This window comes from Macrotis lagotis, chromosome X (assembly GCF_037893015.1).
Source record: "Macrotis lagotis isolate mMagLag1 chromosome X, bilby.v1.9.chrom.fasta, whole genome shotgun sequence".
Lineage (NCBI taxonomy): Eukaryota > Metazoa > Chordata > Mammalia > Peramelemorphia > Peramelidae > Macrotis > Macrotis lagotis.
The window spans coordinates 302205973-302231114 of record NC_133666.1 but is presented as its reverse complement, the minus strand read 5'-3'; the positions used below and the strand labels follow the sequence as shown (position 1 = coordinate 302231114).

Here is a 25142-nt window from a genome sequence, read left to right as displayed (position 1 = left end):
TAAATGCTCAAATGATATGGAAAGGCAATTCTCAGGTGAGGATATTAAAGCTATCTATAGTCATATGAGAAATTATTCTAAATATCATTATTTAGAGAAATACAAATTAAAACAGCTCTAAAACTAGCAGTCCTCTCATCTCCTATCACTATAAAGAAGTATCTAGAAGCTACTAGAGTCCTTCATCTACCTACATTCTTCTTCCCACATTAGCAATCTCTACTCATTTCCTAGTTGTTCTCTTTATGACACTATAATTAGAAGGAATGGTCCAGAAAGTAAAGAAGGTGCCCAGTACAAAAGATAAAATGTTGTTATCATGGCAAGGGACTTGCATTCATAACATACTTAATTGTTTTTAAAATTCAGAACTCTTAGTGATATGACTCAGTTACAATATCGGTTAGAAAAGGACTTATATACCATGCTACTCTGGAATTCTAACCATCTTTGAAAACATTTATTATTAAGGGAAAGTACATTCCAATTCATTATCAATGAGTTATAAAACAAACTTTTGGAAGTCAATCTATTCATAGATTGATTGTCATCACTCATTGTTGCTTATATGCTCCTCAACATCTTAGTTGAGTTATATTTTCACACATTTACATACATATCCATTTTGAATCATGTACACATTAGCACATACCTATATCTTGACTATATTATATACATTCAAGTACCTGTAGCTTCATGCATATACATAAACATATATTCCACATATAATTTTATATAGGTCTATAATGTATATAATGTATATACACATACAAGGTGTGTTTGGATGTGCATGTGTCCATATGCAAAAGGAAAGACTTGGAACCTGGTCTTCTTGACTAGTAAGCAATTATATGATACACTCCACCTCTAAAATTAATCTTGGCAAGTCACAATGCTCTAGAAAATGTTCTGAGACACACACATATGTATGTGGCTTATATGCATGTGTGTGTATTCCTTCCAACTATATAAATAACTATATATAACAAACACATATGTGCATCTTCATATTTATAGTTATATATCATATAATTCTTAGTTGGAAAGAATGGCATCCAACCTGAACATTGCTTAGCAAAGGTTTGGACATGCAATATGAGATCATAAAATATTTTCTGATGAATTAAATTAAAATACTATATGCCTATTTTTTTTTACAAAACTTGAAACAAAATTTGGAGATAGACAGCATAGCCTACATTAAATCCCATCATTTTTTTAAAATTAAAAGTGGAAAGTAATTAAATATCAAAGATTTAAAATAACTCAAATATTTTACAATTTTGAGAAGACTCAATACACAGTAAAGATTTCTTAACTATTAAGTGGTATGTGATTTCAGGGAAATATTAATCCAGGCAATTTTCAACCATTTAAAATCAACTATTTCCAAAATAATATGCCTTTGACAGCTATATTATGTCCCCTAAGCCTCTCCGGTGAATTTTAGTAGCTATAAACAGTGTTGGATTTTATTTGCAATGAAGTCTACTCTAACAGCTTACTTATGGACAATAAACTGCTTTAGTTTGATGTTGAAGGAAAGAGGGAAAGAAACATCTTTGCAGGTACTATACTCTTGGAAAATTAAAATGTTGCAGTCATTCTCACTAATGATATCTTTTCATCTTCTTCTCTTATCTCTAAACGAATAAGGAGACATAGCTAATGAAAACAGTCAGTTTCTTTCATAGTAGTGTGCATATTGTTTTAGTTAGCAGCCTAGGGAATGAAATTTTGAAGTGGGACAGGGAAATCAGCACAGTAGTTGATCTAATGTTTAATGCAAATTAAATATTTTTGCATTTTTATGAACTTATCATATCATCCTTCATTTTCTGCTTAGGTAGCACAGGTCATGCACTGTTAATGAGCTTAGAGTAAATTAATACCCATAAACACAGCATGGTTTAAAAAAAACCTTGGGGAAAAGATCTTTCATAATCTTTATTAAAAAATATAACCAAATACCATCTTCTAATTATCCTTAAAGAATTTTCTGAATTTTTAAGGTATTAAATCTTATTTTTAAGATTTTAAAGGTGATTTTTCTTTGAGTGGGAAATCAAATACCAACTTCTTTTTCCTGGACTTTGCTATAATGAACATTATGGTTAAGGAAATATATATTACAGAGGTAAGAGATAGTCTCTTCTTTTCCATGACAACAGATAAAGAAATTGTAACCATGGCAACTGTAATGGGCCTATGAGATTAAACCCAGACTGGAGATTAGGCCTCCAGGGGCAAAGCAAAAAGATAGTGATTGTTTCCTTACTGAGAACTTCTTCTTAGACAAGTTGTTGGTGGGGGGAAGCATGGATGGTTAATAAGCACAAAATTAATCCCCATATACAGTATGAAAAAGGTCTTAAAAAATCAGTCCCTTTACTTTTATGAAAAAGTGCTTTCCCCCCCCAAAAAAAACATGAATCATCTCTGTTTAGTTCTATATTGAGTTTCAGTGGTGACACCTGAATCCAGATGAGTTCATAAACATAGAGTAGGTACCAAAAACAGAGCAATAAAACAAGTATAGTTTCCTTATCCACAGGAATAATCACTAATTCAGTGGATGTTCTCAGTGAACTAAGAAGTCAAATATTTTTACTTAAGGGAGGTCAACTAAAGATTTAAATTCAACCCAACACACCTATATTAAGTTCTAACAATTTGAAAATATCCTGTCCTAGGAATTGTGAATACAAGAACATTGATAAAAAATAGTCTCTGCCCCTTAGTAAGCTCACATTCCACTAGGGATGGGGACTCTTGATGGTAAACTCAAATGAATACCATTGACCCATTTCATATTATTTTTAAAAGTCTTAATAGCCCTTAATAGATTTCCCCAAGTTGATAGTTGTTACAGTGTTTTGTAAATGTCCTTTGCTAACTAAATCTGTCAGGTATTTTAATCAAAAAACTATTCCTTTAACTTAATTTATTTTGGATTATGCATATTTTAAATAAACTATCATACATTTACACAAACATATGTATGTATATATACTCAAATACATGTACATATAAATATAGATATTTATGTATCTTTAGATATAGTTACTTGATGGTTCAGAAATAGTATAATTTAATATTTAGAACTCTTAAACACAAAATCTTAAGAATTGATTTTGCCTTTTGGTACATAGGGGCATTTGTGGATGAAGTATGATATCATAACCTACTTCTAATCGATTTTATAAATAGCCAACCAAAAAGAGATAGTGAATTATAACACTTCACTTCAATGTTGATCTTCCATGTTATTAAGTAATTTGAAATGCTTCTAAAAGATTCCCTAGTGAAAAATATTCTTCAAAGGTGTGCTGAAATTACTCCCATTAGTGATTGGTGTGAACACATAAAACATCCAAAAATTAACTTTCTAGATGAACAATAAATGAATGAACTAACAAATAATTTAGACAAAAATGAATTTTTCATAGATTTCTAATATGGCTCCTTCACATGGACACTTCAAAAAGATATAGAAAGAAAAGGGGAGCCCAAAGAGCAATAAAAATGTTCATTCCCTTTGACCCAGTAATTCCAATTCTAGGTCTATATCTAGAAGAAATCATAAAAAGTGGGAAAAGTCCCCCATATTCATAGCAGCTCCTTTTGTAGTGGCAAAGAACTGGAAATTGAGGACATGCCCATCAATTGGGGAATGGCTAAACAAATTATGGTACACAAATACTATGGAATATTATTGTTCTATAGGAAACCATAAATGGTCAAACTCTAGAGAAGCATGGAATGACTTATGGGATCTGATGCTTAGTGAAGGAAGTAGAACCAAGAGAACAATGTACACATTAGCAACAACACTGTAAGATGATTAACCTTGATAGATGCAGCTACTCTCAGCAGTTCAGAGAGTTAGGACACCTATATTAGATTGGCTATGGACAATGTTATCCCCATCACAAGGAAGAAAAACAAAACACAACAAAAAACACAACCCTTCAGAATCTGATGAACTCTTTATAAAAATTATTTCTTATGTATCTCCTTCCCTTAATCCTAATTCCATATTCAGGAAAATGACTAATCTATAAATATGTTTATCAAAATATATATGCGCAATGCTAAACTGACTCATTGTTTTGGGAGGGGGCTGGAAAGGGAGGGTAGAAGGAAATTTTTTTAACTTAAAAATATGCATGTGCATATGGATGAAAAATAAAATAAAATAAAGATGCTAAAATACAAAAAAAAGGAAAGGGGAGAGAAAGAAATCTGAAGTAGGTATATTTTGTACAGATAGTGATTTTTTATTTCATTTTTAATGAATGGAAGAAAACTTAAGTATGTATGTATCTGTAGATAAGACTAAATGTGATATGATTTTTTAATTAATTAAATATAACTTTATAATTAGCAAGACTGGAACCTGTATACTTACTGAGTATCTACAAAGCAGATTTTAAAATCTAAGAGTTATATATGATAATGGAAGTGATTATCCCTGCTATCTATTCTGTCTTCAATAAATCCATAGTTAGTCCTAATCAGCTAGCAACAAGTGACTCTTACATAGGTAGCTTCTGTGAGAAGTTATAGTCTCTTAGTCCTAGTTCCTCTCCCTAGAGAATATTTTGGGAGATTTAATGACCAAGCTCTGGCAGATGGGAATATCTGGTTGGTAGAGTTCTGAGCCACCAACATTCTATGCATGAGATAGTTTCTTGAGGGAGAAACTAAGAGACTCGCAGTCCAGATTTGCTTTTAAATAGAATCAAGTAGGAAGTGCTTGTGAATGTGTTTGGGGTAAGAGATTTTAAGTGCTAAACCGGAATTCAAACCAAGAAGTAGCTGAGTGATACACTGGACCAGGAGTTGGGAAGATCTGAATTCACATACAGTTTGGGACATGTTCTTGCTGTGTGACCCTTGGTCAATAATATTCCTTGTCTGTATCTCTTTTTTTAATCTTTAAGTTAAGGACAATATTGACTTCTATCTTTCAGGGCTGCTATGAGAATAAAATGAGTTAACATGTAAGTGCTTCATAAATCCTAGTTATTTATCATCATCATCATCATCATCATCATCATTAACATCATTATTTTCCCTGTTTCAAATTCTGCCCTCTTTCCAACATAAAATGTAATCTAGTTCATGACCAAGGAAAGAACAGTCAAAATTGACTTCAAGATTTTGGGACTGGGCAACTGAAACTATGGTAGTAACTTCAATATAAATATGAAAAATTGGGGGGTTTTGGGGGGGAAGAAGGGGAAATAAAATGTTTTATTTTATAGCTGTGATGAGTTTAAGATTCTAATGGGTGGAGAGATACAAAAAATAGCTGACATTTGGTGTTAGAATTCAGAAGGCAAATTAGGAACTATGTGCATGCACACACACACACACACAAATATATATGCATGTGTCTATGTATATATGTGGGGGTATGTGTATAATTTTTTAATTTTAAATTAATTTTTAAAATTAATTTTAAATTTAAAATTAATTTTTAAAAAAATTAATTGAAATCATGGGAATCAATGACTTTGCTAAGGGATAGTATATGGAGAAAGAAATATTGACACCCAGGGTAGTTTTTTGGGAGGTTAGCAGCTAAGACCTATCTAATGGCCCAGTAAGACTTAGAAGAAACAGTTAAATAGATACAGGGAGAATCAGGATAAAACAGTGTCATAGAGATCAAGTGAGGAATGTATCTAGGAGCATGTCATTAGCTTAAAGGTCAAGTAATCTGGAGATTAAATAAAGTCCATTGAGTGGATTTGTCAGTTTGATCACTCCAGAGAGCAGAATTGATTGCCACAAAGCAATATTAGCATTTTAGTAGCTATGATTATTAAACACTCATCGTTGTAAGTACTAGACTGATATACTTTTGAACCCCCAGAACTCTCTGAATGGGAAAGAGAAAAGGAAAAGCTAATAAACTCAAAGATAAGATGTCAGTATAACTGATCACAAATGTAAAGATGATATGAATGTTTTTGCCCGAGGTTGTTCCTGTCATAGGAAGGAATGTAAAGATCTGTAATGCCTGTGGTAGGAACAAGTGGAGATATAGGCAATATTTGGGACCTGAAGCAAACATAGACAGCTGGAGGTTTACAAATTGAGGAAAAAGTGCTGAAGAAAAAAACTCTCAAAAGTCATAATTTTCACATTTCAGCTCAACTTATATTAAAATTTATTCCCCAAAAGTCTATTTCTAATTTTGTACTAAAAGTCAGTGGAGGAAAAGGAGCTGGTTTTTTTTTATAATTTAATTATGGATAGCATGAACCTAATGATCCCATCCTTAGACATTCCATTTCTGTATTTAAAACTTAAACTTTAAGCAAGTAGGTCTAAACAAGTAGTTGAAAATGCTATTTTCATTACAGATAATTCAATAGAAAGGTCGTGTGGCATAGTGATAAAACTCTAAACTGGACTTTACATGATGCTGGTTCTAGACCTAATTTAACCTCTTAAAGTGCCAGTTTTTTTATCTATGGAGTGAAGAGGTTGAAATAGATAATCCCTAAGGTTTCTTCCAGGTTTAAATTTCTGTGATTTTTAGAAGCTAGGTTATGGCAATTGAATGAAGTAAAAGATTAAAAAAGGGTCTCTAAAAATGTATGAGTGATAAAGTTTTGAAGTAAAGATTCGCCAGGCTTATGGTATTATCATATTAGAGTTGGAAGTGACTTCAAAGGTATTTAGACTACCCCCTTCTTTTTGTAAAAAGATTTTATTTATTTTGAATTTTACAATTTTCCCCCAATCTTGCTTCTCTCCCCCCACCCTCCACAGAAGGCAGTTTGTTAGTCTTTACATTGTTTCCATGGTATATAATGATCTAAGTTGAATGTGATGAGAGAGAAATCATATCCTTAAGGAAGAAACAAAGTATGAGATATAGCAGAATTACATAAGATAATATTTTTTTTTAAATTAAAAGTAATAGTCTTTGGTCTTTGTTCAAACTCCACAATTCTTTCCCAGGATACAGATGGCATTCTCCATTGCAGAAACCCCAAAATTGTACCTGATTGTTGCCCTGTTGGTAGGAGCAAGTCTATTAATGTAGATCATCATTCCCATGTTGCTGTTAGGGTGTATAACATTCTTCTCGTTCTGCTCATCTCACTCAGCATTAGTTCATGCATATCCTTATAGGCTTCCCTGAATTCCCATCCATTTCTGGTTTCTAATAGAACAACAGTGTTCCATCACATACATATACCACAGTTTATTAAGCCATTCCCCAATTGATGGATACCCCCCCATTTCCAATTCTTTGCACAAACAGCTGCTATGAGTATTTTTGTACAAGTGACATTTTTACCCTTTTCCACAATCTCTTCAGGGTATAACCCCAGCAGTGATATTGCTGGATCAAAGGGTATGCACATTTTTGTTCCCTTTTTGGACATAATTCTAAATTACTCTCCAGAAAGGTTGGATGAGTTCACAGCTCCACTAACAATGTATTAGTGTCCCAGATTTCCCACATCCCCTTCCAACTTTGATCATTGTCATTTCAGGTAATATTGGTCAGTCTGAAAGGTGGTACCTCAGAGATGTTTTAATTTTCATTTCTCTAATAATTAGTGATTTAAAACAATTTTTCATATGACTATGGATTGTTTTGGTTTCCTCATCTGTAAATTGCCTTTGCATATTCTTTGACCATCTGTCAACTGGGAAATGGCTTGTCTTTTTTAAAAAAAGTTTGATTCAGTACTCTGTATATTTTAGAAATGAGTCGTCAGAAATACTAGTTGTAAAAATTGCTTCCCAATTTACTACATTTCTTTTGTTCTTGGTTACAGTGGTTTTGTCTGTACAAAAACTTTTTAATTTAATGTAATCAAAATTGTCTAGTTTATTTTTAAAGGTGTTCTCCATCTCTTCCTTGGTCATAAACTGCTTTCCTTTCCACAAGTAAACTATTCCTTGATCTCCTAGCTTGCTTATTATATTGCTTTTTATGTCTAGATCCTATATTCATTCTGATCTTATCTTGGTATACGGTGTGAGGTGTTGATATAATCCGAGTTTCTGCCATACTAACTTCTAATTTTCCCAGCAGTTTTTATGGAAAAAAAGAGTTTTTATCCCAATAGCTGGATTCTTTGGGTTTATCAAACAGGAGATTACTGTAATCAATTCCTGCTATTACACCTATAGACCACCCCCTTCTTGAAGAATATTTTGACTCTACAATATTTGTAATAAATGCTATCTCCATATTTTTCCCACAAAGAAACCAAGAGAATTTGTCAGATGTTTCAATGAAATATACACGCACCACTACATTTTTGTCATTTTCCTGACCTATTAGTCTAGTGGACTTATGGGAAAAAACAATCTGCATACTTGGTCTGACATGATTTTCTCTTGATTAATTCATATTGGCTCTTATTGATCACCACTTACTTTTCACTGATCAAATGTTTCATGAATATAAATCAACTTACCAGTCAATAGTGGGAAGGATAAGAATTGTTAATTGTTTTTAAACTTTATTATGATTAAATAAGAAAACCCCTCCTAAACCTTTAAAATATATTATCTGTATTTAAATTAAAATTATCTTAATACCTTGAATGTATATAATTTTCAAAGATTTACTAAGTGATTTACAAACATTATTTTATTTGATCCTCACTATAATCTTTAAAATCTTTTTTTTTCTTTTTCTTGAGTGGATTGTTGTAGTATATCAATGGCTTCATTTTGCTAAGAAATGTATTCTCTGGTAGTTCTGAGGTCTGGCAAATTGCTTGCTACTAGATCTTTTTTTTTTAAAGGCAGTAGGGTTAAGTGATTTGCCCAAGGTCACATACCTAGGTAATTATTAAGTTTATGGATCTGGATTTGAACTCAAATCTTCCTGACTCCAGGACTGGTGCTCTATCCACTGAGCAACCTAGCTGCCCCTTCTAGATCTTTTCTTTGACACTTTGTAATTGGTCATAGCCTTGTGGAATGGTCCTCATCATCTAGTCTAGACCTATGGGATCTTGTAAAATTTCTCATCTTGTATAAGATATTACTTTTCAGAAATATAGCTTGAATAATGCCGAGCAAATAAAAACTTTGTAGTTGTGTGCATCTGTGTTGTTTCACTGAGGGTGGAGTTGGACAATGATATAAAAAAGGGAAGGAGGTTACTATTTGAGAAGCATTGAACACAGCCAGTCCTTCTCAAATTCCAGTCTATATTACTATATTATATAAGAAAATATTTTGGGGAAATTAAGTGATCATGTACTTGTAATTTATTCTCTTATGACTTTGGTTTGCTTTCCCATAAAATAGCAATAAGATAAAATCTACCTCATAAGGTTGTCCTGAAGAACAAATGAGAAAATATTATTAAAGCAATGTATAAATAGTTCTTACTTGGTGCAAGTAGACTTTTCTGTTCCTTAGACCTCCGTTTCTCACCATGGGACCCCAGCAAGGACCTGTACCCTCCAGGACTTTCCCATACCTGGAGCTGAGGACCAATGGTGTTGGGCTCCCATTGCTAACCCAGTCACCTCTAAAGTCCTTTGCAGATAGCTAGAGACAGAACTCTGCTAAAAGAGAGTCCTGCCTGCCCAAGAGTCAAATTTGCATAATGCAAATTTATATAAAAATACAATTGCTACCTGGAAGAAGCTATGGATAAAGAGAGACTTTGAATAAAGAAGACCTCAGATGAAATGTCACTTAAGGCATTTTTTTTTTATCTGTACAAACCTTGTGGATATCTCTTAAACTCACTGAGGAATTGTTTTACCTCAGATGTAAAGGTTCTAAGGATCAAATGAGGTAATTTACATAAAGTCCATATATATATATATATATATATATATGTTCAAAATATTTTTATTTTAACTCCTGGAAATAATATATAAAACAGAAGTGAATTGGACTAAATAATTCCTAAGTTAAATATAGTTAAATCAGTGACTCTATGATCATATAATCCTACTAAAAGAGGCATGCTCACTGCTAGTTACTCGTGAGTTAACCAAACATTCAGTGATTTGAAACTGGTGTAACAGTTGTCTTTTGGATCTTATTCAGTCATTTTGCCATATGGACACAAGTTTGGTATTATTGGCCCCTATGAAAGATCAAAAACTAAGAGATCTGAGATTATTATTGCTCTCAATGACTGATAGTTTCTAAGACTGTGAATATGTTTGTGACATTGCATTATTATTAGCACTGTTTTTCCTCGCATCCATTTTTATTCATGTTTATATCTTGTCTTTGGCCCTTTGTTGTCTTACTTATTAGCTCTACCTGCTGCCAACGTTCCCACCCTTAAAAATGTCTCTATTCCATCAGCCCTTCTGACTGACTCCTCTCCTTCCCCTTTAGCTATCCCAAGTTCCAGTGTCCTCCCCTCTGCTCCCCGAGATGTGGTCCCTGTGTTGGTTTCCAGTCGCTTTGTTCGTCTCAGCTGGCGTCCACCTGCAGAAGCAAGAGGGAATGTTCAAACTTTCTCAGTCTTCTTTTCCAGAGAAGGTGACAACAGGTAGGTTCCATCAATCAAACTACTCAACACCCTTCCTTACACATTTCTCTTTTGATGGCAGCAAAAACAAAAACCTACACATTGCATAATCTAGGTTTGACCATTTGACCCAGAGCAAATACTATAATTGCACGATTATGTCTCTGTTCTATTCACACTCAAATGAAGATTTATTGTGAGAATCGAACAAATATTTATATAAAAGTTTTGTAAATTATTTGTATGTGTGCATATATATATATATATATATATATGTGGGAGTAAACATAGTATTTATAGATGTGTATTGAGTGTATAAATATATACATGCATGCATAAGCACATATGTAATTTCTATTATTGATACACACATACCTGATATCAGATTTGGACCTATTTTCTTCAAAAATGAAGAGGGAGCAATGTATATTTCTTCTTCTGTTACTTTATTAGATGTTCATTTCTGATTTCTAACATAAGGCTGAGCTAGATAGAGGAAATACTTCTTACAGTTTGTGAAAAGGCAGTCTAGCAACAACTACTGCCCTTAAACTAATGATCATCACTTTTAATCTTGAAATTTAGGAATTATAAGAATCCTAGTTTAATGGAGAGAGGACTATAGCTATGGTACACCTGAGTTCAGGTCTCATCTCTGCCATATCCTGTGACTGTATGAACCTGGCCAAGACATTAATTTTGGGGTTCTTCAAGCAATTCTCTAAGTCAATAAATTGAGGAGAAGGTTCTAATGTGCATTGGTAGATTTTTTTTTATTTAAGGCAATAGGGCTAAGTAATTTGCCCAAGGTCACACAGCTAGGTGATCACTAAGTGCCTGAGATCAGATTTGAACTCCAGGCAGGGTCTTGAGGTCCTCCTGGCTCCAGGGCCAGTTTTCTATCTACTGCACCACCTACCTGCCCCAATTGGCAGACTTTTACTAAATTAATAATATCCCAGGTTTGGATCCCTTCTCCTCACCTAAAAAAATTCTTTCTAATCTCACCTTTCTATTTTCATGCAAATAGAGAACACATAAAGAAAAAGATAATACCAAAATAATTTATATCTCCACTTGAAATGTGTTTTTATACTTTTGGTTCTAGGTTGTCCAGTATTCTAGGAATTTATTTCAAACTAAATAATGAAATTATACTTCGAAGTCATGATTTAAGTGGGGTTAGTAAAACTATTGAATTTTTCCAGTCTTATCTCCAGCCTATAGGTCTCCATTCTTTCTGAGAAATCTTACTGCTTTTGACTGCTACTTTTTCCGTTCAATTTAATGAGTATTTATAAAATATCTTAGGTGTACAATGTCCAGTGATTGCTACTGAAGATATAAGGAAAAAGGTGAAAAACATCTCCTGCCTTTAAAGAGTTTACATTCTTTGGGAGTGGGGGGGGGGGGGGGGCGCCTTCATTTACAGTGACCATAAAATTCTACACGTTGAAAACATTTGCTAGAGATAATCTTTATGTTAAAAAGTTCATGGTCTCACCTGAGAATCATGAGTAGTGAATCATGGATTCTTTAGAAAATGTATCTTCTTTATCTAAGAAGACAAATATTTTGGCCTTAGATTCCTGGATTCCTAATCTTTATTTATTCAAACACTCCCAATGTGTTTGAGATCTAATTTAAGAGTATATGAATTACTCTAGTCTTTGTTTTTTTCTTTTATAACAAAGTTTACAAATTTAAAAAAACTATGTGACCTGATGTGAGATTTGCCTATTTTTGTCAGAGTACAAAAAAGGAAAGGATTATTTCTTTCAAGACTGGGATGGGGGTGTGGGGAGGAGAGAGAGAGAGAGAGAGAAAGAGAGAGAGAGAGAGAGAGAGAGAGAGAGAGAGAGAGAGAGAAAGCCAGCCAGTGAACAGAGATTAAAAGTATCCTGAAGGGATTTGACTGTTCACAGGGGCCAAGCAAACATGAAATTCAGTGCTATCATCAGTTACTCCTAAAGAGAGGTAAAGGAATGGATTAGCTGGAATGTCAAAGGTATTCTTGTTTCTATTGAAGTGCTAATAGCCCAACTGTGGGGAGAAGTTGAAGCTTCTCTGCAGAGCTCTGGCTATTTGTGAGTACTTTACCTTCCTATAGATTTTTAAGAACCTGCAGAGACATAAAAAGGACAATTATGAATTGTTTCCTGGGGGGGGCAGACTTTTAGCATGAAATACTGGAATATAATAATAATAATAATGCAGATTTCATACCCTATCACCTGAAAGTGCTTAGGTTTTAGTTTAGAAACACTCCTGTAAGAAAGCATCTATATCCAGGTACCCATTTTCCTTTTTTAATGCCTAACTTCTATTGAAAAAAAAAAATAAGAAGAAAAGTACCCCCTTTCCCCTCCCCAATAACAGAAACCTAGAGATACAAGAAAGGCTTGGACTTTGACTAGTAAACAATAGGCATTTTCATGGAAGGGAAAGAATATCAAACCAAGACTTTGGAAAACTGATTTCTAGTCCTGAAGTAGGGGAAATATTGGACAGAAAAATAAGTTTTATCTTCTATTCCCTCTGTACTGACCATGTACCCTACATTAATACTAACACCATCCTACCCCATGGCATTGCCCAAGCTAAGAGATGAGATCAATGAACTTTTCATAATGTACCTTGCCCCCTTCCTCCTAAGACTCCTGGTAAATCCCTGCCCCCAGGCCCCAAAAACCCCATCAACAAAATAATAGATCCCTGCCTTAGTCCAAAAATATTAGCTTTGATCTACCACCCTTCATCAACATATCTCTAAAGACTTACTTGAGTTACTGCCCTCATCAACAAATACCTAATTACCTCACCTGGGCTGCTCTTCTTCCTTTGGGAGGGCAGCCTGCTGGGGTGGGGGGAGACATGATCCCCAAAATAAGCTCTAATTCCCAATACCTTTTTTCCTACCTTGATTGTTTGTCTTTCTTTTGAGAGGCCGGACTGTACTGAGAGAGTGTGATCTCTGGAATAACTTCTCATGCCCCTTTGCCCTTCTTTACTACCTATTGCCTAGTCCACTCTTGGGGAGTGTGATTCCCCACTTAACCCTCATACTTCTTGGTCATTCTTTTCTGGTGGCTTGTGTTCTTTTTTTTTAAGGTTTTTTTTTTTTTTTTGCAAGGCAAATGGGGTTAAGTGGCTTGCCCAAGGCCACACAGCTAGGTAATTATTAAGTGTCTGAGACTGGATTTGAACCCAGGTACTCCTGACTCCAGGACCGGTGCTTTATCCAATGCGCCACCTAGCCGCCCCCCTGGTGGCTTATGTTCTTGATGTTACTCCTATACTTTCCTTACTATTCTTCTCACGGTGACTTAGGTTGCTTAGTTGGCTTAAGTTGCATAGGGATCAGTGATTTCCTTTCTTTAGTCTCTCTTTCCCTTAACTTCTGCTAATCAGAGCAATACATTAAATAAACTTTGTTGTAGCTAAAATTTCTTCTGGGTCATAATCAGTCTTTTACATGAATTGTTTCATGCTACATTTTACAGCCAGCTACATTTTACCCTGGCATCAGTCTTAGGTCATTATTTTCTTTTTTTTTTAACAAGGCAATGGGATTACTAAGTGACTTGCCCAAGGTCACACAAATAGGCAATTATTAAGTGTCTGAGGCCGGATTTGAACTCAGGTCCTTCTGACTCCAGGGTTGGTGCTCAATCCACTGCGCTGCTCTGCTACCTAGCTGCCCCCGATCTTAGGTCATTTACAACATAATCGGATGATGTTAGAATAGCTGCTTTCAATTTCAATTGCCATATTTCTAAAATGTGGAGATTAAAAAACATAGAGATCTAGAATGGTGGAAAGGACTTGGAATCTGAAGTCAGATAAACTGAGTTTTGAATCTCAGCTTTGCTACTTACTATACTAAGAATGACTTGGAGAAAGTCAGATTGTTTCTGCACCTTGATTTTTCTCATTTGAATAACAAATGAAAGTTAGCATCAAAGATTTATAAGGTCTTTTCTACTTTAAAACTAGTGGGTAGAGGGGCAGCTAGGTGCCACAATGGAGAGAGCACCAGCCCTGGACTCAGGAAGACTTGAGTTCAATTCTGGTCTCAGACACTTAATAATTGCCTAGCTGTGTGACCTAGGTCAAGTCACTTAACCCTAATACCTTGCAAAAACCAAAATAAAATAAAAGTAGTGGGTATTATGAAATACTACTTTCTAAACCTGAGTATATGATGGGCTCCATGGTGGTGTCTACAAATCAAAAAAGAAAATATTAAGAAACATGTTGGGATCATGGTAGCATTAGTAAAAATCTAAACGCATATAATATTGCTCATCTTCACATAGACCCAAATTGAAACTTGCATTACTATGATTAATAGTTGCCATTAATTACAGGGCCCTCTGTTCATGCTATCCATTCTAGAATCTATTCATAATAGGATATTTCTACCCCCCAAGTGAGTTATATTTGCTGCTGTGTTTGTAAATGATTAACAACTTGTTCTTCAGAAAAAAAATGCTCCATACACTCTTTTGTTTCATCTATATTCTACAGTATATGAATTCCATCACTTTATTAGTTCTAGATAACCACAAAGCAATAAATCAAACCCTGAATTGTAGTATTTGCCAATTTTCCAAATTGCTAGTGCTCACACTGAAAATTCAACAATTACTTTTTATGTATTTTTTCAAGCTGGCTTCACTACATCCTAATTACACCTTTAGAATCATAGACTCTTAGAGATAAAAGAAAAATTAGATCTCATGAAGTATTCCTCCATCAGTCCATTTATGATTATTTTAGGAACCTATTCTTATTGTCTAGTTCAGTGACTTGTTAGGACTCTCTCCATCTTAAAATTATATTAAACTTGCTTAGTTTAAATATTGATCTTTCCAAAGAATTCTAAACTCTTTGAAGGTAGGAAGCTATTTTATCTTTAAATCCTCAGTACCCAACACAGTGTCTTGAACAAAGCAGGCACCTAATAAATATTTATAGGAATTAATTGTAAACAATAGATCCTTGGTAGATGTTTTTTGTTGACTTCAACTGATTCTGAATTGACTTTACCTTCATCTCATCTAGAGGTATCTTATTCCCAGTAACATATCACAGACCTGAAAGAACCAGGTTAAAATAAATTTCAGAAATGTTTAACAACATAAATATAGCTACAGTAGAAGATAATATTAATATGTGATTTTTCTAACTCAATATGAAGCTTCAGGAATTTTTGTATGATTTAGTGGCCCCATTCCTATTTTAGTTTGATATCACTAATTTAGCTCATATCTCTTTCACTTGCCCATGAAACTAAGTTTATAGTTCTGAATCTCCTAAATCTGATTTTTTAAAAATGAAATTAGATTAGGTGCCATTTTTTTATGAAACCAAAGGTTTTGTTTGTTTTTGGTTTTTTTAGATATGCTCAAATTATTCATTTAATAATATGCTTTATAATGTTTTGTCAGAAATTGAAGTTCCCTGGTTTAGAGTTTGTGGACTCTTCTTTTTCACTTTTTGAAAGTAGAATGTAAATCTTTTTCCAACCCTAATGCTTTCTCCAGTTTAGATAATCTTTCAAAGAAGACTGGTAGAGTTTCATATATTATATGATGCCGGATTTGAGATGTAGATAGTCTGAACCTGCTAATTTGTACCTTACTATCTTCATACTCAGCCTAATCATATTTATTTTTTTATTTTCAATTTAAAGAATCATTTTCCTTGGCAGAGGAAATAAAAGCAAAATTTGAGCCAAATAATTTTACATCCCATTAATAGTATTTTATCCATTCTAAGTGATGGTCTTATCCCTTCTTTTATCCTCCTCCTTTTTTTCAATATAACTTGACCCCTCTTTTGTAGTTTCTGTAATGTTCAGTGTAGTAGGTGATAATCAATGAATTATTTTCTCTCCTTTCTTCTTCCTTTTCTTTCCCTTTCCCTTTTCTCTCCCTCCCTTTTTCCTTTTCCCAAACCTTTCTCAATCTCTTATCAATGGATTGAGAGTATCATACATTCCTAAAGCCAAAAGTTATCTAGTCACTTAGTTCGGTTTTCAACTTCTTAGCACTGAGCCAGGTTTAGCCTCATTTGCTTCTTAAATAAATTATATTTTACCTAATGTAATCTGAAGGACCTATTGCTAAAAACTTCCCCCACAAATTTCTGAAATTCTAGCATGAGCAGGTCTTTCTCTTTGGTCCTTTCTCTTTTTACAATGCTAATGCCTCTGGTCACAGATTCAGGCTGTTGAATGGTCAATAATCTCAGTAATACAAGTGTTACCATTTTTTATTAAACTTGCCAGAGTACTTACATTTCCTAGGTCAGAGAGAAAAGTGAGATCCATAGTCTAAGCCAAAAGTATTGATTCAATAAAGGTTATTTTTTTTTTCTCAGATAACAGGTTATTTTTGTTTTGTTTTAGATTTTTTTTCCTCTACTAATTCAAGATCATAGATAGGACTGGAAGAGAGAGACTTTGTTATATTCCCAATCTTAGGCTTAAGCTTAATTATATTTATATAAACTTAATTTTATAAATAGAATTTCATTTTAGCTCTTAATATATAATCTATATAAATATATTTATTTTAATTTATATATATTTATATAAGTCATATAAATATATTTAAAGCCTTAGGAAGCTCCTTTGATGCTGGTGATTCAGTGTGTTTCAGCCCTTGAGAATATTTGGGATACAATATGAATCAGTTTTTAAGTGAGCAAAATAGAAAGAGAGAGAGATTGAATATATGAGCAATAAGTGTTGCTCACTACTGAGTAAATATTGGAGGTAATGGGATATATTAACTCATAACCTCAGAGCTAATTTCATGGCATGGTTATAGGGTATGTGGAAGCTAACAGAGGGAAAATCCTTGAAACTGATTCTGTTCAAATCTGTTCTAACAGTGTAGAGAGTCAACCAATTTCCGACAAAAAAGAACTAGGGCCACTTCATTTACCTCTTTCCTTTTTTGGTCATGGGAACACAAGACTGGATGTTAAGATCTCTGGTTATAGCTAGCCCTTACTCTTCCATTTACTAACTAGTAAAGTTATGACCCTCCCTTTCCTTATTTGAAAAATAAAAGTGCTATAGTAGATGACTCAAAAAGAATCAGCCTTATTCAAAATATAGGACAAAAAAGAATCCATTCCTTTAGATTGTTTTGTGACATATGAGTATTCACTGACACTAGAAAGGAAAATTCCAAGCAAATTATTCTCATATCCTTCAAAAAATAGAAAGCATCTTTCTTTCTTTCTATCTGTCTATCATGTATCTATCTATCTATCTATCTATCTATCTATCTATCTATCTATCTAAATTTATCTGTGTCTTTTAATCCTGCTCCAATGAACTCTCCACATCTATCTTTATATTATAGTTATATTCCTATTGTCAACCATCTTTGGAGGGGGAAATACTGGCGGGAATAAGCTTTTTTTAAACTGGGTGCCAAAATTCTTGTCCATTAAAAAATATCATTCTCTTCACCACAAATAATATTAGCATATTTTATCACCTCAAAGCAACTAATTAGAAGTTTGACACTTTATGACAGCATTTGTTACCTTAGAGGTTCCAAGGTATAGTTGTAATTACATCTAAACACTCCTGGTATTTATGCAAGATTATATCTGTTCATTTTTTTCAAAAATGTTTATTGAAAACCTCTGAAAAGAATCCATAGTGAAATTTTCTCTTATTTAATACTTCAGATTTCCTCAAAACAATATGAAAAATCTGAATTTCAGGGGAGTTGAGGACGATTAGATTTATTTTCCATTATATGTCATTAATTCTGGGCACAGGGATAAGGGTATCAACTTGGAATACCTTATTACCAATTTCATTTTGTGCCTTCTTATAAAGCAAGTCTTATCAAGGCAAACTGATGTGATGAAGAAAACACTGAACTAGGAGTCAGGTAACTCATTTACTAGAATCTGCTTTGTCACTAATAGCTGTGACCTTGGGCAAAGCATTCTACATCTATGTGATGCAGTTTTATCTTCTCTTAAATGAGAAGATTGGATCTGATGGTTTTTAAAATCTTTTAGAGACCTAACATTCCATGAGACTTTGGAGTTTGTCAAAGCTCTGGGAAAATTTTAAGTCTGGCATCTTCATTTCTCTATCCTTATTTCTATAAGGCAAAAATACAAGTGCCTGCTTGCTGTTAATAAACAGTTGTTTTTCAATATATTTTTCAGTCATATCTTTGTGACCCCATTTTTTTTTTTAGGTTTTTGCAAAGCAATGGGGTTGAGTGGCTTGCCCAAGTCAACACAGTTAGGGAATTCTTAAGTGTCTGAGGCTGGATTTGAACTCAAGTACTCCTGACTCCAGGGCTAGTGCTCTATGTACTGTGCCACCTAGCTGCCCCTTGGAGTTTTCTTAACAGAGATACTGGAATGGTTTAGCATTTCCTTTTCCCAGTCATAGTACAGATATGGTAACTGAAGCATATGTGGTTCAGATAAAGAAACTGAGGAATATATGGTTAAGTGACTTGGCCAAGATCATACATCTAGTAAGTCTCTGAGGCCACATTTGAACTCAGGAAAAGAAATCTTCCTGACTGTGTATCCTATCCACCATGCCACCTAGCTACCCCCAATAATGACAGAAGCTAATATTTAAATATTCTTACTATATGGAGATATTATGCTAAACACTTTACAATTATGGTATTATTTGATCCTCAGAAACAACTTCATAAGGTTTATTATTCCCATTTTATAGATGAGAAAAAGTAAAACAGAAGTTAGCACAACTACTAAGAGTCTGAGGTCAGATTTGAACTAGAATCTTCCTGATTTTAGACATACTACTATATCTACTATATGATCTAGCTGTAACACAAATTATTTTCTTGGAGACATTCAAGAAATACCTTGAAAGCAAATTGAAACTAAAATTCTGAGGAGTAAATTCTATTCTAAATATCAATTCAATTTCCTTTAAGACAGCAGAAAGCTAAATTATTTACAACCCTAGGAATCAGCAATAGCAGTGGTTTTGGAGAGAGAGAGAGAGAGAGAGAGAGAGAGAGAGAGAGAGAGAGAGAGACAGACAGACAGAGAGAGAGAGAGAGAGAGAGAGAGAGAGAGAGAGTTGGAGAAGGGATATCTTGATCTTGGGTAGAAAAAAATGTCCATTTCTTTAAAAGTTGCAGAAGATGAGATGATAGTGACTGGAATTTATACCACAGAGATGAAATTTCTGGGTACCTCTCGTCACTGAGTTCAATTTACACCATTGAATAATGATCAGGGAGAAAAGTACTGAAAGAATGAAGTTGGTTTTACTGGACAAGGTATCTACTGCTCCAGGCCATTAATCTGAGTTCTCAAGAAAGCTAATTTTGTCTTCACAATCATTGAAGAGAACATTAGTAAGAGTCAGAGGTCTCCAGTTCCTGCTGCTTTGCCCACAATAGGTGAGAACACAGTGACAGGTAGAACACCCCAAACACAGTAATTGGACAAAATGATGAAATCCATTGTAGCTAAAATACAGCCTTTTCCTGGGAACAAAGTATTCTATCTGCTGTGCTACAGAGTAGAGTTGAATAAAGAGTGTGAATACAAGAGGGAGGGGGGGAGGGGGGGGGAGGGGGGGGAGAGAGAGAGAGAGAGAGAAAGAGAGAGAGAGAGAGAGAGAGAGAATTCCTTAATTACTGTCTAAATAGGAAGATTATGGAGCAGAGGATAACTACAGCTAGGACTAGGGAAAAGCTAGAATACAATCTCAGTAACTCTCCAGTGTAAAACATCAATTGACTTTATTGGTGGGATGATTTACTTCCAAGATAAACAAAAAAAATGCTTTAGGGTTTATTCATCAGAGTTGAGCTACAAAGGACCCTTTTAAGAGACTTGGAGAACCCTTCCCATAAGCCATAGGTCCATGTCCCCATAGACAGGGGCTGCTCCTCCAGTGGAGCCTGAGAAAAAGTTAAAAAAAAAAAAGGATAAATTGCAAACAGCAACCTAAAGACAAATGGAGGCAATCAGAGATTAAGGAGGAACTGTTGAACTGGTACTATTCCCTCTTATCAAAACCCACTCATTCGATAGCTCTGTGGATTGAGGATCCTGTTTGTTTAACTTATTTCAACAAATAAAGTGAATCTGATAGGAAGTAGCAATAAAATGTTTCTGACAGAGACATAACTCACTTAAATTATTTTAGTGAGACTTTTCTCCATGGTGGTAGTATGCAGGTATTCCTTCCTCAATGCTCCCATTCTGTAATCTTTTTTTTGTGACATGCTGAAATTTCCCAAAATGTTCAGATGTGCTATTACCTTGATTTAATTTGAAAACTGCTAGACTTCATTTGGAATCAGTTTTACAGAGAAGGAACTTAAGACATCTTCAAATCCAACTTCATCATTTAACAAATGAGCTAATTCATCTAAGGAGGTTAAGTGACCTGCCCAAGGTCATAATAGATAAAGATGTAGCAATACAGGATTAAAACTCAGAACTTTTGATTCCAAATCTTGCTGTGTTCCTACTGTACTGAATTTTTGTCAAATTAGAAAGGCAAAGCAAGAGAATTATATTGAGCAAGAAAAAGGAATTATTTCAATGCTGCCTCACTATGACACAATAGGAATACATTTACAAATCTGTAAATTGAATTTTCATGAATCGGATGATTATTCTAAATCACTAGAATGACATTTAATAGGAACAGAGTAGCTAATACTCTTGGAACACAGGTTTTTAATAAGAAGATTGACATCAAAGGCCCTGGATTTTGAGCCAAAGGACCCCTTACTTTGTGGAAAGTTGGATAAGTCAGGAAATTTCTCTGTTACATGAGTTTCATCTGTTACGTAAGAAGGTTTAATTCGGTAATTCTCACAGTCAAACAGTAAGTATAATAAATATTCCTTTAGTATGTTCTTAATGTATACTGCAAACTGTGATAAATAGTATAAATATAAGCTTAAAAGTAAAACAAGGAAGAAATGATATTATTTCTAATACCTTAATACAAAGTTTGTAAAAAATAAATATCCAGTCATTTTACATAGGACATTGACCCCAGAGGGAATAAGGAAAGAATGCTTGAAAGGGATGACAATTGATCTGTCTTGAAAAGAGATGGGAGTTCCACTAAATGGAAATGAAAAAGGAAGGCATTTCAGGAATGGGGAGAGACCATACAAAGAGGTGCAGTCAAATAATGAAATATCATGTATTATGAAGAGCAAGCAATCCAGTTTGACTAAAATATAGAATGCATACTAAGTGGAACAATGAAGAAAGTTCTAGATCTGGAGTTAGGAAGACCTGAGTTTAAATGTTACTTCAGACACTTATTAGCTGTATAACCCTGGAAAAGTCACTTAACCCTGTTGGCCCAAGTTTTCTCATCTGTAAAATGGACTGGAGAAGGAAATGGCAAACTGTTCCAAGTATGTCTGCCAAGAAAATTCCAAATGGGTTATGAAGAGTTGGACACTACTCGAATGTAAACAGTAACAAAATAGTATTCATGAATGTGACTGATTGGCTTGAAGAGGAATCCAGATTGTGAAGGACTTTAAATGCCAAGCAGAATATTTTATCCTTATGTCTCCTGGAGTGAGGAGAACCTGAGTTCAAATCTGAACTTTAGACACTTAATGTTTACTTAGCTGTGTGACCTTGAACAAGTCACTTAACCCCATTGCCTTGCTAAAACCAAAAAGAAAGGAAAAAATTTTCATAATTGGGAATTTATTCATCAGGTAAACTGAATTCTCCAGGTTTTGTGTTTGATACACCAATACTTCCCAGAGAAAACTGTTCTATCGTATAATTTATTCCATTGTTAGATTGATTTTCTTCCCTATAATGTTTGTTTTGATGCTTTCTTATGGAGACCCAATATATTTAACTCTTGCTTGTGGACTTTGAATACTTATTTTCTGAAAATTGGCATTGGTTACTGAAAAAAAATAGTGCATGATTAGCAATAGGACTATGGAAAAAATTGCAGGTAGAGAAAATTTTTTCTTTGGTTCCTTCTTAAATCTCTGAATCTTTTGTCCATGCCCTTATTTCCCTTCTCCTTTCCCCATTACCTAGCATATTGTCTTGTTGTTGACTAGTTCTCCCCCACATTTAGTGTTCTATTAAGATTGTCCTTCATCCAAAGTAACCTTTGATGCAAAATTGTCTAAGTTCTGGATATTCCTTTCTCTTTGAATAACTCTTTATTTTTTAGAAATTTTGCACTGGAAATTTTAAGAAGTCCAAGGAAGACTCAGGGTTTATGAAGAAAAGCCCCTAGTCAACCATCTTCTGAAACCCTCACAATGTTTATCTCTAAGCCCATTAATGAGATCATTTTTAATAGTAAATCTTTGTAGTCCCAGAATTATATTCCACAGTCAGAATTAGGTGAGTAGGCATTCATTGTTTTGCCTTTTTTTGCCCATATTATCTTCCCCACATTTTTGTCCTTTCTCTCACGTTAAAAAGAAAAAAAAATCTAGTTAGATGAATTATGTGTAATGTTTCTATGGAATTGTTATTTCTCAGGGAGCGAGCATTGAACACAACCCAGCCTGGTTCCCTTCAGCTTACAGTGGGAAACCTGAAGCCAGAAGCAACTTATACCTTCCGAGTCGTGGCCTATAATGAACGGGGACCAGGGGAGAGCTCTCATCCTATTAAGGTGGCCACCCAACCTGAATGTAAGTATGACAAGGTACTGGCATTGTAGAGCTGTATTCCAAAAGCAATTTCTTTTTGCAGCAACCTTAAATTCTCCTTTGGGAATGTCTTTAACAAAAAGATAGAAAAAAAAATTAAAACCACATATTTCAAGACTTATACTCTGATCTTGTGATATTACCATTTAAGTGATGGTTCCATGAAAACCATTAACAAAATTATCTCATTTACTAAGATCATGTTTTCATGATTGTATACCCCTGAAGAAGTAACTGTTCTCAGTATATTCTCTGAAAGTTATACTTCTTTACAAGTTTGCTTTTTTTGCCCTCTAAAATATTTCCTTTATGAGTTTATTTTATTCATTGACCCTTATCTATCATATAAAAAAGTAGTTTTCTGCATAAAATGCAGTGAAATAGTACTCTTTTTTTATCTTTGTGTTCCCAGGACCTAGCACAGTGCCAGGTAGTTGCATAATAAATGTTTATTGAATAAATGAATGAATCAATGAGATAATCAACAGGATATATAAGAAATAATAAGATCATATAGCAAAGAGATTTTAAATATTTCAGTCATTAGGTACTACAGTTTATCACCCACCAAATGCTCACTTAAAAAACAAACAGCTACTATTTGAAAGAACTAGGTTTTATTAAACCATTTATTCATCTAGAGTCTCTGTGTTCCATCCCTGTATTTAATTTAGATTAGCACACAATAATTCTCTACAGATGTCTTCACTGGCTTATAATTTAATGCCATGCCTTCTTCATTTACAGAGTCAATATTTGAAATGCCCATTTGAACATCAATTCAGTTATTTTGGAAATACTGTCCATTGTGCCATACAATATTTTTATATGAGAAACCATAAGGAAAACTTATTGCATTTAGTTCTAGACAAATGTGTGTGCACCTTTTTTCGGAAAATGAAATTGATTTAAATTTGCTTAGTTCCCTTTTCACCTTGACCTGAAAACTTCAAACTTGTTTCCCTGCAAGTTGTATTAATCAACCTGCCTTTATCAGATGACTTTTTTTTCTTTTAATGATCTCTTCACTATTTACCCGATTGTCATAAACTTTTTATGACTTGATTTAAACTTCATATATAAACTCCCTCAAATTAGTTTGGATGGTAAGTTAAAAATAATTCAAAATACATTTTTAAAGTTAAAAATGACACTTGAAGATAAAGTTTTTCAATCAAGTGACTACTTGATACTTCTTCCAGAAGCTTAAGATAGAAATTCAAAATCATGTAAGCTAATAGTTGTTGTCCTTTGTCCTCAAAGTGGATCAAACATCTGAAATTAATGTCGTAACTTTCAGGTAAATGGGTTTTAAGTGAAACAATAAAATAACCACCTTCACTTTCTCCTCCAGAGTCATCCAATTGGAGTTGACCCTGGATGTTGTGGGACACCTTGGTCATTTTAAGTTAAAGGTCTTTTTCAAAGGTCATTTTTAAACTTAAAAATGTATTTTAAATTACTTTTAACTTACCATTGAAACTAATTTGAGGGAGTTTATATACCAAGTTTAAATCAAGTCATAAAACAAGTTTATGACAATTAGTTAATCTGAAGCAATGCCATTTCAGTGATTAAGATTAGATAAAACATGAGGCAAAAAATCACTTCTTTTACCTAGTCAAAAAACAATCATTCTGAGAGGGGCAGACCCTCATTGTTTCTGCTTAAAACAGAAACAATTGCTATTTGCATTCACTCTGAGATACAAGAGCCCCCCAAAATGAAAAAGGTAGGCTTGGGTAGAGACCTATTGTTGGGCAATCAGTGAGAGTGATTTAGCTTTAAGGCATGGTCTTTAAAAAATAAATCTAACCTGTAAACCCCAAGATATCTTACAGTATCAGCAATTAAAATTTGAATTCCTTTGGGCAGAGAACCTGCTGATAAGGGTTTGATTCCCTTTATGAACAGAGAAAGAGAGGAGGGAG

The 25142-nt window shown here is 34.0% G+C and overlaps 1 protein-coding gene across 1 annotated transcript in view; it reads left to right on the top strand.

Moving 5' to 3' along the window:
- The window catches only part of DCC (DCC netrin 1 receptor), a 1459593-nt gene that overhangs the window by 982143 nt on the left and 452308 nt on the right, over positions 1–25142 (top strand). The window contains exons 8-9 of the mRNA XM_074202006.1: positions 10360–10516; positions 23039–23193. Of these exons, the coding sequence (XP_074058107.1) occupies positions 10360–10516; positions 23039–23193 (312 nt within the window). The remainder of the gene's footprint in view (positions 1–10359; positions 10517–23038; positions 23194–25142) is intronic.